Source organism: Hemibagrus wyckioides, linkage group LG15 (assembly GCF_019097595.1).
Source record: "Hemibagrus wyckioides isolate EC202008001 linkage group LG15, SWU_Hwy_1.0, whole genome shotgun sequence".
NCBI classification, from domain to species: domain Eukaryota; kingdom Metazoa; phylum Chordata; class Actinopteri; order Siluriformes; family Bagridae; genus Hemibagrus; species Hemibagrus wyckioides.
Window position 1 is genome coordinate 13,129,613 of NC_080724.1, and position 12,888 is coordinate 13,142,500.

A 12,888-nucleotide genomic window follows, 5' to 3' on the forward strand; every position below is an offset into this window, starting at 1 on the left:
TGTGTGGGGGTGTATTTTACCAGTATGTGTGCCTTGTACGCATAGTTCTCCTCTCGTTTCTTGGTGATGAGGAGGAGTTTGTCAAAGAGGAAGAGCGTTCTCTCGTTTTTTACCCTCTGGACCCGGAACGTTCCCTCCAAAACCAGCTCACCGTAGCCAATCAGATCAGGACCCTGCCAGTTCGTCAACAAACTCTGGATCTCCTGATGGACAGAGAGAGAGAGAGAGAGAGAGAGAGAGAGATTAATTTTATGTTGAGGATGTCACTGAATCAAAGTCCCGTTCTTGCTTACATTGAAGCAGCTATACTTTTTAGTCTCTCATGAAAGTTTGTGTGTGTGTATGTGTGTGTTACCTGAAGTCTGACAGTGTTCTCATGTTTTCTCTTCATGTCATTAATGTGCCAGGCAACCCTCTGCATGGTGTCAATAGCCTCCTGAACCACAGCATGTCTCTCTGAGTCCTTCTCCAGGTGTGTGGCGATCTCCTACACACACATACACACACATACACACCAAGACAAGACACAAATGTAAGAGTTATAATAGGGCCAAATTGAACAAAACACATTATGCTGGTTAAGGATATGTGAACACTGTTGACCCACAGATACTAGAGTTTAGAAATTCAGTTAGGTAGCATGTGGCTATATAAATCTTTTATAAGGGTGTGTGTGTGTGTGTGTGTGTCGTACATGCAGCAGCAGGTGGTACTTGAGGATCCTCTGTACAGGTTTGAGCAGGAAGGAGCCGAGAGGAAGCGAGTGTTTCGCACACTCCTGACGCTCACGCAGAAACTTCGCCACTGCTTTATTCCTCATACACTCACTGAGGACGGCTACAGATCTGCACACACACACACAAACACACAAAAGAGAGAGTAGAGGTCATGCCTGAATGTTAATGGCCTGGTTTTACAGCTTATTGGACAGCTTAATACTGCACTGCATTGACTCTACACACTTCACTGTGTGTGTGTGTGTGTGTGTGTGTGTGTGTGTGTGTGTGTCTGTCTATGTGTGTGTGCACATTCCAGCATCGTACACACAGGCCCCACATTGTCCCAGTTGGAAATCTGACCTGACTCACTGTCTTCAGAGCACTGCTACACTGTGTGTGTATGTGTGTGTGTGTGTGCGCGCGCGTGTGTGTGTGTGTGTGTGCGCAGTGTGTTTGAATAGCTTCTTGTCTGGCCCTTTGAGATTGTCACCCCACACCCTTATACAGCTGGTGACCCCAAGAAGGGTCACACAGCACACTGTCTGAAAGACACACACACACACACAGAGCACTGCACTGAATTGTTTTGAACTGCTGCTCATGCTACATCACAGATCAGTGTAACACACTTGGAGGAAAACGCTATCCACCCTCTTCCTCATACATGAGCTCACAGATGTCCATAATTGGCAAGTGTCACTGACTGACAGGTGAGAGAGAGAGGAAGCCCCACCCACACAGAGTGCAAACAACTAAAATATTTGTAAATAAATATGAATTGAACAAAAATGACTTAAGAACAAAAGTATTTTATTTACAATGGTTATTTTTAAACTCAACACTGCTGTATCGCTGACAGTAAATAATCGTATATCGTAGAAACGCCTCTGAGAATCATATGATGCTTTTTGTCACGTCGTCCTGCCCTTATTTCACACACCCCTCTGTGATTGTTTTTTTTTTTTTGTCCCTTTGGCAATTTAATCCTTTTTGGTTAGACTCTACTTTAACTACAAAAGCAGAAACTTATCATTTTACCACCCACAAACACACACACACACACACACACACACACACACACACACACTGATCTTATGCCTTATTTTTGTCATGACAACTGCAGCTCCAGGGCATGAGATAAAACACAACCATACAGTCCTAGAGAGCTCTAAACTTACATTTACTGTAACACACACACACACACAGGCTCATGTTCATGTAGGAGACAGAATAGCAGAATATGAGACACCTTTACACAAAACAACAAACCACCAAAGGTCATCAAGGGGTCAGCCACTGATGAACCCATAACTTTGTGTGTGTGTGGGTTCATGCCTTACCTTGGATAATTAGTGCAGTACTGTGTATAAATATGAAATTCTTCACTCTGAAAGACAGAAACAATAATCATTACACACACACACACACACACACACACACACACACACACACATACAAACACACATACTATTTCTTCTTTATTCTGGGAAAGTTTTAAGTTTCAAAGGATGGTAAATTAAGAGTGGGCAAGAGACACTGTGAAAGAAGTAAAGAGAGAGTTAAGTATAGAGAACTGCATTCTTATGTGTGTGTGTGTGTTTCCATTTCACTAGCTCCATTATTATCATCAAACACTCAGTAACAAATACAGAGCATCAAGTATCAAAGCTTCTTTCTGTCTGTCTTTTTCTCTGCCCGTCTTTTTGTCTGTCTCTCTGTCTGTCTATCTCTCTGTCTGATTGCCTGTCTCTCTCTGTCTGTCAGTCTCTCTGCCTGACTGTCTGCCTCTCTCTGACTTGTCTCTGATCCCAAATTTCCCCATCCTACATCCACCACAGACACACACACGGAAACATGTAAATTAAAGTGCATTGATCTCCAAATGTCTGGAAACCACACATCTGCTTCAAACACAACCAGATGTGTGTGTGTGTGCGCTAAAGGAAAAGTCCATTTTCTCTTTTACACACATACACACACACACACACACACACACACACACAGAATCTCCAAGTAAATGATGAGGGTATGATGAGGTTCAGTAGGAGGACACACACACACAAACACAGGTCTCTAATTAAAAACTACAGTAATTAGCAGTTTCTTTCCTGATGAACACAAACATTGGTTTTTAAGTATAAAACAGTGATTTTCTGTGCGCTGCTCCGTTTGGCCGACGTCCTGTACATGAAAGCTTACTCCGTGTTAACGTGGTTATTGTGAAGGTTAAATGCACCGACAACAGCTGAATTAAATTTGTCTCAAAGTTTCATAACACACAGTTTGTCTGAACAGATGTGAGTATGTTGTGTTCAATGTCACTCTGCAGTTAGGTTAATGAGAAAACCAAACATGGAACCTGAAACTAGGCAAAACCTGAAAAAATCCTGAAAGACAAAGAATCGAGGACTTTTACATTTAAACACACAATTTACATGTGTGTGTTTGTGTTTGTGTGTGTGTGGTTAGCGAGTAAGGTCTTGTTAACTCCGTGAAAAGTTCCTGATTCAGCATTTCAGAGAAAAAGCCCATTTTCTATTTTACACACACACACACACACACACACACACACACACAATAATTCGGGTTTATACGTGGACCCCCAAATAAAAATGACTTCTAAATCAAATGAAAGCATTAAACTGGATTAAATGGTGCAGATATTGTGTGTGTGTGTGTGTGTGTCTTTTTAAACAGCTGTAGCAAAACAGAGACAGGCCAAAACAGGCAGCAGAGAGAGAGAGAGAGAGAGAGAGAGAGGAAAAGAAAAAAAAGAAGGAAAGAAAGAGCGAGAGTGAGTGAGAGAGAGAGAGAGAGAGAGAGAGAGAGAGAGAGAGAAAGAGGGATTTTTACCTTCGCGACAAAACACTGAGCGATGGCCACCGGGTCTGCATTACACTTTTCCAAATCATGCAGGAGATGCCTAAGTGCGCGCACACACACACACACACACAATCAGAAAATATAAACTTTAAATTTTATTACAAATTTTTTGTGTAAACACTCAATGGTTTATTAATAAATTCATTCGTATTCAGATTTATAAATGAGTTCAAACAGATCTACACATGTTAAAGTTATATTATTGTTTACAGCTAAAACACAACACAACACCAGATCCAATCACATCGCATCACAATCATAAAATAATGTAGTAAGTGGTAGTGGGTCAGTGTGATGCATGAAAGCAGTCAATAATACTAAATTGTATTTAACTTTCAGTAAACACCATACACTAACACTACTGCACATTGTTTAAAACTACTTCCTGCAGTTGTGTGTGTGGGGGGGGTCACAGCTGCACAAGTGAAATCGGCTCTCACTCTCTCTCACACACACATCTTTACAACACACATCCATGCAGATATAGCATCATAGCATATTAGATTGTGTGTGTGTGTGTGGTCTGGTGCAGTAAAGAGAGACTGTGATTGAAAGATGTAAAATGACAGACTCTCCATTTTCTAAACCTCCATACCCACACACACGCACACACACATGCCTCATATTTAGTCTTTTTTTTCCCTTCCATATCATGCTATAAATGTTTCAAGACTTGTGTGTGTGTGTGTGTGTGTGTGTGTGTGTGTGTGTACGTGTGTGTTTTACCTATTGAAACAGTAAATTTCCCGGATGTTTCCAAACAGTGAATTCCTGTCCTCCAACCCTAGCATGGGACGAGTCTGATTACTGATGCACTCCAAATAATCCTGAGAGAGAGAGAGAGAGAGAGAGAGAGAGAGAGAGAGAAAAGAGAGAAAGAGAAAAAGAGAGAGACAGAGAGAGAGAGAAATTTAATGTTGTTGACGTTGTGTACTGTAAAGTTGTTTTGTGGATTAATTATAAATCTCAGGTTATCTCTCTCTCTCTCTCTCTCTCTCACACACACACACACACACAGGTTATTCAAATGGAATAACACACAAATACATACAACACACAATTCCAATTCACACATAATTCCAAATTCACATAGCATTCCAACATCAGTCATCGTTTTACCCAGAGCAGCTACAGACACCCAGATGTAGCTTTAGATCCCTAATGAAACCTTTAAAGTAACCCATCCTCTTCTGGATGACACCAAAATGTGTCCATAATACCTGACAGCACACAGTTCTTTAACACACACACACAAACACACACACACACAAACACACACACAGATACAGATCTGTCACAGGTGAATGCATCTCAATTTCAGCAAATGTTTGTGTTTGCATGGTCACACCTTTTTCTCCTTCCTGTGTCTGTGTGAGTGTGTGTTTGTGTGTTAATTGTACAAATGCACTATTAGTTCCCTCATAGTTATATGTGCAAACACACACACACACACAGTGAGATAAAGTATATTTCTTTTCTCCTGCTCTTGTTTTTCTAACCAATTTACTCTCAAGTATCATTTTACTCCATCCTGCTCTCTCACTCTTTCATTGCTCACTCCCTCTCTCCTCAGCGGAGCCATCCATCAACCTCAATCTGTGTGTGTGTGTGTTTGGGGTAAGGGTGTTCCTGTTACAAAATGTTTCTTTTCTCACTTTTGAAAGAGAGAGAAAGGGGAGGAAGTGCTTCATTTATTCCTCCTGTGGGTCATGACCTGGATATTTGACTTTACCCAAAACAACCCCCCGCCACACACACACACACTGCATGTCACACCTGTACGATGCTCTGCAGGTCCTGGACATACGTCCTCTCTGTCTCCAGAATCTCCTGCACCACATGATCCACATAGGCCACTTTACGCTCCTCATCCTGATTGGCCGGTGCAGGTGGCTTCACCTCCTCCAGCTGACGAGCAGGGACAAGCTCCAGTCGGATCGCCCCAGAGTCTCTGTCCCGCTCGGGGGCGGAGCCTAACACAGCTGAACAGTGGCTGTCCCGTGACGAGGAGGAGGAGGATGTGGAGGTGTAGCTGACAGGCCGGTCGTTGCACTGGGCAGAATCCATGCTGTGAGAGGAGCAGTGTCTGAGGGCAGGGTTTCGGAAGGACCCTCGGCTTAGCACCGCCCCTTCAAGAACGGGGACCTCCAACAATGGGGGTAAGACATCAGGGGAGAACGGGAACTCTTCTGAAACAGACAGAAAAGACCATCATCAGTCCACTGTGAGGGTGTCCCAAATCACACACTTTCTTCAAATAACTTTATTCTTCGTAAATATTTGAGAAAATGTATTATATATATATATATTATATATAAGTATGTGTGTGTGTATGCGGATGTGTGTAAATGAAAGCTCTGTTATGCCTTTCAGGTGCCTCACAGTCTAGACTTTCCTGATTTGTGCAGGCAAATGAGCAAAAAACACACACATACACACTCAGAGGCTGAAAGAGAGGGTTTAATGGTCGGATTAACAGTGTAATGGAGCCGTTTCACTAAGAAAGACTGAGAAAGAGGCCTGTGTGTGTGTGTTCAGTATAATCTGAACACATTCAAATAAATAACACAGCCAGACTCACCATATTACACCTTTCACCTTACTCTCGCTCTCTCTCAGACTGTAGCCATCTGTCACATTTCAAATGTATTGGCACTCCCACAGGACCACCACAGGACTAACAGCCAGTCAAGAATTGACCACAGGAGTGTTTCACACACATTGGTCATGGAAACAAATCAAGCTATAGAGTGACAATTAAGGGAGGACACACACACACACACACACACACACAACACCCTCTGAGAACACAGTCAAGTCTGAGTGGGTCAGGTACACAGGTTCACAGTGCTTCTGTCTGTCTTGTGTACACACAGACACACACCCATACACACACATACATACATACACACACACACACACACACACACACAAACACACACACACAACGACATGTGGTTGAGCTTCAAAAGCCACATGGACTTGTTCAGACTCAGGTAATTGTAAACTCCACACACTGTAGGTGCGTCCATGTGTGTGTGTGTGTGTGTGTGTGTATGTGAGAGAGAGTGAGATCATGTTCACTCTGATCTTTACAAACCAAACCATTTAGAGCTAAGCCTGAGCTTATTTCACTGAGTGAGTGTGTGTTAATGTTAAACCTGCTGCACTCTGTAGTGTACACAGGTACAACCCTACAAACCATAAACACTTATTTTAAACACACAACACACAGCAGTAAAAATACACAAATTATCAAAGACGTACATAAACAAAAATCTGCCAAACGTGTGCCACTGATTTTTTTGAACGTGTTTTAGTGATATTCAACACACAGATTATTGTTTGAAGTGGTTTCCATGGTTACATACAGCTAGCAAATGCAAGTACCTTGCTAACTAGCTCAGATTTTGGACTCTTTTTTTTAAAGCCATTCTGTGTATTTTTGCATTACCAACTGTGGCTAAATATCACATAACATGCTAGCATTACTTATTTTGTAGTTAACCAGAGGTCATTCTTCTCGTTATCTCGTTAGTTTAAGATTTTGTTGCAAAAAAGATCTGTTAGCGGAGCCTCTAGCGAGTGACTGTGAGAGAAAAATCAGGCATTGCGTAATCACACGCCACATTTTAAGCAGTACAAAAGAGTCCTTAATAACAAAGATGTCTTTAATAATAATCAGATAATTTGTGTATGTTATGGGTTGAGATTTAACAGCGATTACTGAAGTGTGTGTGTGTGTTTGCTGCTTATTGACACAGAGAGATAAAAGGATAAAGGAATAAAAGAAAATGATGCAGCTGCTCTATTCTCTCTGTCTGTTTACCACAGAGATCATCTTAAACCCTCCACACACACACACATACACACAGGTGATCCAATGATGAATCTTTTGCAGCGGCTAAACACACTTAGATAGGATGATATCAGGCTGAGCTGATCTCCAACACACACACACACACACACAACTTATCTTACTGTCTCCATGGTGATGTGCATTTTACATGGAGAAGAAGCTGCGTGTCTGTAACGAATGGAATTAACACACACACACACACACACACACACAGAAAGAGAACTCAGTCACACTGTAATCCATCTCCCTCTGTCTGTCTCTCTTCCTCTGCCTGTCTCTCTCTCTATCATTATCTCTCCATCATCCGTCTGACTTGCTCATGTTTCTATAATAAACTCTTTATCAGAGTTTCAGTTTCCTGTCACCGAGATCCTGACCCAAACTGATTCACTGTTATAACAGCTTTATTACACACTTATACACACACAGCATTGTACAGTATTAACATGATGTGAAGGTGTAGCATGGTATTTAGCTGTGTTTCTTCTTTATCTTAAGGTTTCTGATGTATTTTTAAAGAGTCAGAGCATGTGGGCGGAGCTAACTGCTCTAAAAGCGGTGAACAAACATCACAGTTCAACACTGTGTAAATGTCAGCACTTTTATAACTGTGAATTATTTATTAAAGGTTTTAGAGCGATTCTGCTTCTGTGTAATGCTCTTCGACAATAATGAACAAAAAATCCGAAAATGTCCAGAAAATGAACATTAACACACTACTAATCAACATTTTGTGCTGCCTTCCCACACATACAGCTCATTTTCACAAGCTCCACATGATACATGTGTGTGTATAGCTTTTAGCAACAACACTAACTACACACAAGTACTGAAAATAGCCTAAATAGCCATAATGGCACAAATTACCCATAATGCATCCTGCTGTTTATGGAGAATAGGAAGGAACTAGGAAGTAAACAAACACTAACACACCCTATCCTGCCAATCAGCACCTCGCGATTACTGCATTTCATCATTTTTACTGAATTAATTCAATATGTTAAAAAAAAATCGATCAGCAATTTTACACATCTTCTCTGAGCTAACATTAGCTTAGCATGATAGTTGAGTGTCCCACCACAACATCAGTGTTCATGGCGTGTCAAAATGTCCTTATTAAGCATAAGGATTGGTTTCAATGTGCATGAAAACAATACAGAATCATCAAGAAGGTCTACATTTACCTCAGATGTGATGTTAAATTAGTGAGAAAACACTCCGCTCAGCTAATATTACACTTTTATTACACTTAGCATAGCTACTCATGACAGAAAACTTTTCTTCACAGCTAACTCTAAAGTCTCCTATTTGTCAACTTTCAATTTTTTTTTCTTTTCACCTGCAGGTATTATGGTACAAGACACTAGTGAGACCGACCATGCTGTATGGTTTAGAGACAGTGTCACTGAGGAAGAGACAGGAGTCAGAGCTGGAGGTAGCAGAGCTGAAGATGTTGAGGTTCTCTTTGGGAGTGACAAGGTTGGACAGGATTAGGAACGAGTACATCAGAGGGACAGCTCATGTTGGACGTTTGGGGGACGAAATTAGGAAGGCCAGATTAAGATCAGGAGTTTAAGCCGAAAGAAGTAGAAGAAGACCTGCCAGGATTATGGTAAATTCTTCATAAATGTAAGGCTAGTTTCTAGCTGACAGCTAAACACTTAGCAGTTAGCAGTAGTGTGACACTCAACTAAAACCATATGTCTGAGAGAAGAGTTCATACTAGCATGTAATTTGGGACAGAACAGACACCACAATTAAGACTCAAACTGAACAGCTAACTGTCTAATTATGACAGTGTGACTGAGGAAACGCTGACGTTCAAACACATCTGAGCTTTAGCTGGAGATAATGCTGTCATTATTAAAGCTAAAGCATGCTTGCAGTGCTTTCTGTGTAACATTACAGTTTACACAAACAAACAGCTATCTAGCAAAACGTTTAGCCTTGACTTTAATTCAGGAACTGTGTATTGTGTTACCTTCAAACATAAACAACTCAGTTTCACAACAGCTACATGCTATCTGCATGATCTGAGGTTTTATTCAGCATAAAGACGAATTAGATGGAAGTGACCCAAGTACCTTAAGGACCCTCAGATTACCCATGATGCACTGTGTTTATTACAGAGAACAGGAAATAGTGAACACACCAAAATTCCAGCTGTAACACTAACACACACCCACAGCTGTCTGTCTCTGTCCCTCTATCTATCCATCTGTCTGTCTCTCCATTTGTTTCTGTTGTTCTTCCTGTGTCCCTCTCCATCTGTCTGTCTCTCTTTCTTTCCATTTGTCTGTCCCTCTGTTTCCATCAGTCTGTTTTCTCTCACCGTCTCTGTTTTTCTCTGTTTCTCTTTGCTCATCTGTCTCTTTTTCTCTCTATCTGTCTCTCCTTTTGTTTGTCTTGCACTTTTTGGTTGATATGCCTCTGTCTCTCTCCATGTGTCCATCCTTCTCTCTCTCTCTCTCTCTCTCTTTATAGCTCTGTCTTTTGCCCTTCTAATTTTCAGGGACTTGTTATTTTCTAATCTGCTCTTATCCAGCCATCAGCCCATACACACACACACACACACACACACACACACACACACACACACACACTGTGGGAGACTAATTTAGGTCAGTGGGGGTGGACAGGAGAGAGAGACATAATAATATACTATCCATCATGACAAAACAGTCCACTGAAAATAAACTTCACACACACAGACACACACTGTTTTAGGCAGTAATGACTGAGTTAGTGTACATAATCACACCATTTACATCACTGAGTGCACTGATTGAAAAGGAGTACATACACACACACACACACACACACACACACACAGAAACTCTTAAAATTCCAAGTGAAACAAATCCTAAAACAAAAGCAAATGGCAGTATGCATTTTGTATGTGTGTCTGTCTGTGTGTGTGTGTGTGTGTTGTCTTACCCATTGGCATGTTGGCGTGTGAAGTTTTAAAAGTTTCTCCTCTTCACATTTCCACTTAGTATTCCAGTGCCGTCTCACTCTTGGTCTAACTAATCCCCCACACACACAATCCATACACATACACACTCGCGCACACACACAGCTGGAAGTGTATGTGTGTGTGTGTGTGTATGTGTGCACGCTCTCTCACACACTCTGTAAATCCTCGGTTTACACACACAAGTTTATCCGTAGAAGCCGCAGTGAAGCTGACCTCCCTGTCTGTGCGAGAATCTTTCACTGACACACACACTCAGACACACACACACACACACACACACTCATACACACACGCCCTCTGTCCCTGTAGCTCCACCCACTCCACACTGCAGGCTTCCACAGAACTGGTCTCTGATGTGATTTCTTTAAGGTGTTTTGTTTCCTCTCTCTCTCTCTCTCTCTCTCTCTCTCTGTGTCTGTCTGATTGTATCCTTCTCACATTGCTGTCTTTTTGTCAACTTTCTTTCCTTCTCTCTCACAGATAATACAATAATAATCATCATAATAATAATAATCCAAGTGGTGTGCACATTTAGTTAAAGTGTGTGTGTGTGTGTTTAGGTAAAAACTATGCAGAAGAACTTTCAGGTTAGTCAGCATATTTCCAGAACACCCCCCTCTCTCTCACACACACACACACACACACATACACACACACACACTTACTTTAACAGAAGTAAGGCTTTATCTCTGATCAATAGCCCAATGTGCCACATAAAGACCCCCCACTGCAGTTCCCACGTGAGCTGTGCACTCCGTCTTCATTCACACACACACACACACACACACACACGCACACCCCATGCAATTTAAAACAACTCAAACATTTCCGGTTATTAACAATCTCACTTTCCTTAATAACAGGTTACTGCAAATTATAGCAAAGATGTTTAAGTGTTACACTAAAAGTTATTATACCAAATAAACAGAAACTAATACTCATTTCTTTTTAGATTCATTATAACTCATTAAAATGTCTAATACTAACTGTATACCAAAAACAAAAACTTCTGAAACCTTAACTAGTGTAGCTATTCATATTTTATTTACGGAATCATTCTAACATGCACTATACACTGACATGAAACGCTTATATAATAAAATCTAGGTTTTTATTCTATATTAATTCTACAGTCTGAAATTGAAGCTGTTTTACTCTGTTGTACTGCATTAGTATTACTATTAACTGATAACATTGTGATGCAACAAAATGATAAATAGATTCTGAAGTTGTAATAATTAAACGCAGCCTTTAAAACCACCATTTATGTTTCAAGAAGAATAACTATAATGTTTGTTAGAAAACTTTTATAGTTAATGTTTAAGTTTTAGTCCAGTTCAGGAATTTTTTTTCCAGGCAATTTTCTTTATGCAAATGGTAGAGTTTATAATACCTCTCTACATTTATTTATATTCATACAGCTCTAGACAGAAATCCACTACCGCTCAATAGTTTGGGATCACTCAAAAATTGTATTGTTTTCCAAGGAAACACACACAAAATTAGTCTGTATAGAAAATATAGCAAAAGAACAGGACATGCTGACATGTCAGAGTTAGAAATAATGATTTTAATGGAAATGATGAAGGTTTCATCTTCATCAAAAAAAAAAAAACCCACCTTTTGCAGCAATTACAGTCTGGGCATACTAGCAGTCAATTTTTCAAGATAATCTGATGAGATTTCACCCCATGCTTCCTGGAGCATCTCCCACAAGATGGATTGGCTTGCTGGAGTCTTCCTCCGTAGCTGAAATCAAGCTGAAATATGCAAGTGATCCCAAACATTTGAGCGGTAGTGTATATGTATGTGTACGCATTCATATGTATTTTTACAAGTAATTTATACTTAAATAAAAAATTGCAGTGTGTGTGTGTGAAACAAACAAAGAAACACTGAAATCCAACCTGTTCTGAAAATTTCATATTGACACACAGCTACTGAAACACTGACACACGGCGCGTGTTTGCTTAAAGTTAAGCTGCGATTGAGACGAGCGCTTTTCTTAGTGTTAGCTAACGAAGGAACATGCCAGTGTGCGCGCGCACACACACACACACACACACACACACTGGTCAGTGTAACAATGCATACTCGAAAGAGCTATTCATAACCAGTGACCCAAATTAAACCCACCTCAGGACCACAGCTTGCTGACCATCACACACTCACTCACACACACACACACACACACACACACACAACCAGCAGTTTCAGTTTAGGAGGTTTACCCGGAAAACTACTGTTGTTATGGTAACCCCATGAGTCGAGTGTACTAGCAGAGACACAAAGGCTGACCGTCAATAACGAGCTAAAGAGAGCAAGACACACACACACACACACACACAACCCTTCATTGTGCAAACACTCACTTGTATTCACTGATCTGAATAGCTGGAGTAGAGTAACATCTGCTGTGATTAACCTCTGTGTGTGTGTGTGTCTTTCTG

The 12,888-nt window shown here is 40.8% G+C and overlaps 1 protein-coding gene across 4 annotated transcripts in view; it reads right to left on the reverse strand.

Annotated features, from left to right (window-relative positions):
* The window catches only part of LOC131365861 (pleckstrin homology domain-containing family G member 1), a 30,909-nt gene that overhangs the window by 6,530 nt on the left and 11,491 nt on the right, over positions 1 to 12,888 (reverse strand). For 2 of the 4 annotated variants that reach the window (XM_058409752.1, XM_058409751.1), the window contains exons 2-8: positions 5,379 to 5,791; positions 4,329 to 4,429; positions 3,573 to 3,642; positions 2,060 to 2,106; positions 695 to 845; positions 356 to 487; positions 21 to 203 (exon numbers count right to left, since the gene is read on the reverse strand). In XM_058409752.1, the coding sequence (XP_058265735.1) occupies positions 21 to 203; positions 356 to 487; positions 695 to 845; positions 2,060 to 2,106; positions 3,573 to 3,642; positions 4,329 to 4,429; positions 5,379 to 5,669 (975 nt within the window). In that variant the 5' untranslated portion in view covers positions 5,670 to 5,791. Of the gene's footprint in view, positions 1 to 20; positions 204 to 355; positions 488 to 694; positions 846 to 2,059; positions 2,107 to 3,572; positions 3,643 to 4,328; positions 4,430 to 5,378; positions 5,792 to 10,398; positions 10,683 to 12,058; positions 12,199 to 12,888 lie in introns of those variants that run through there. The other 2 variants (XM_058409753.1, XM_058409750.1) reach the window with 2 other exon arrangements.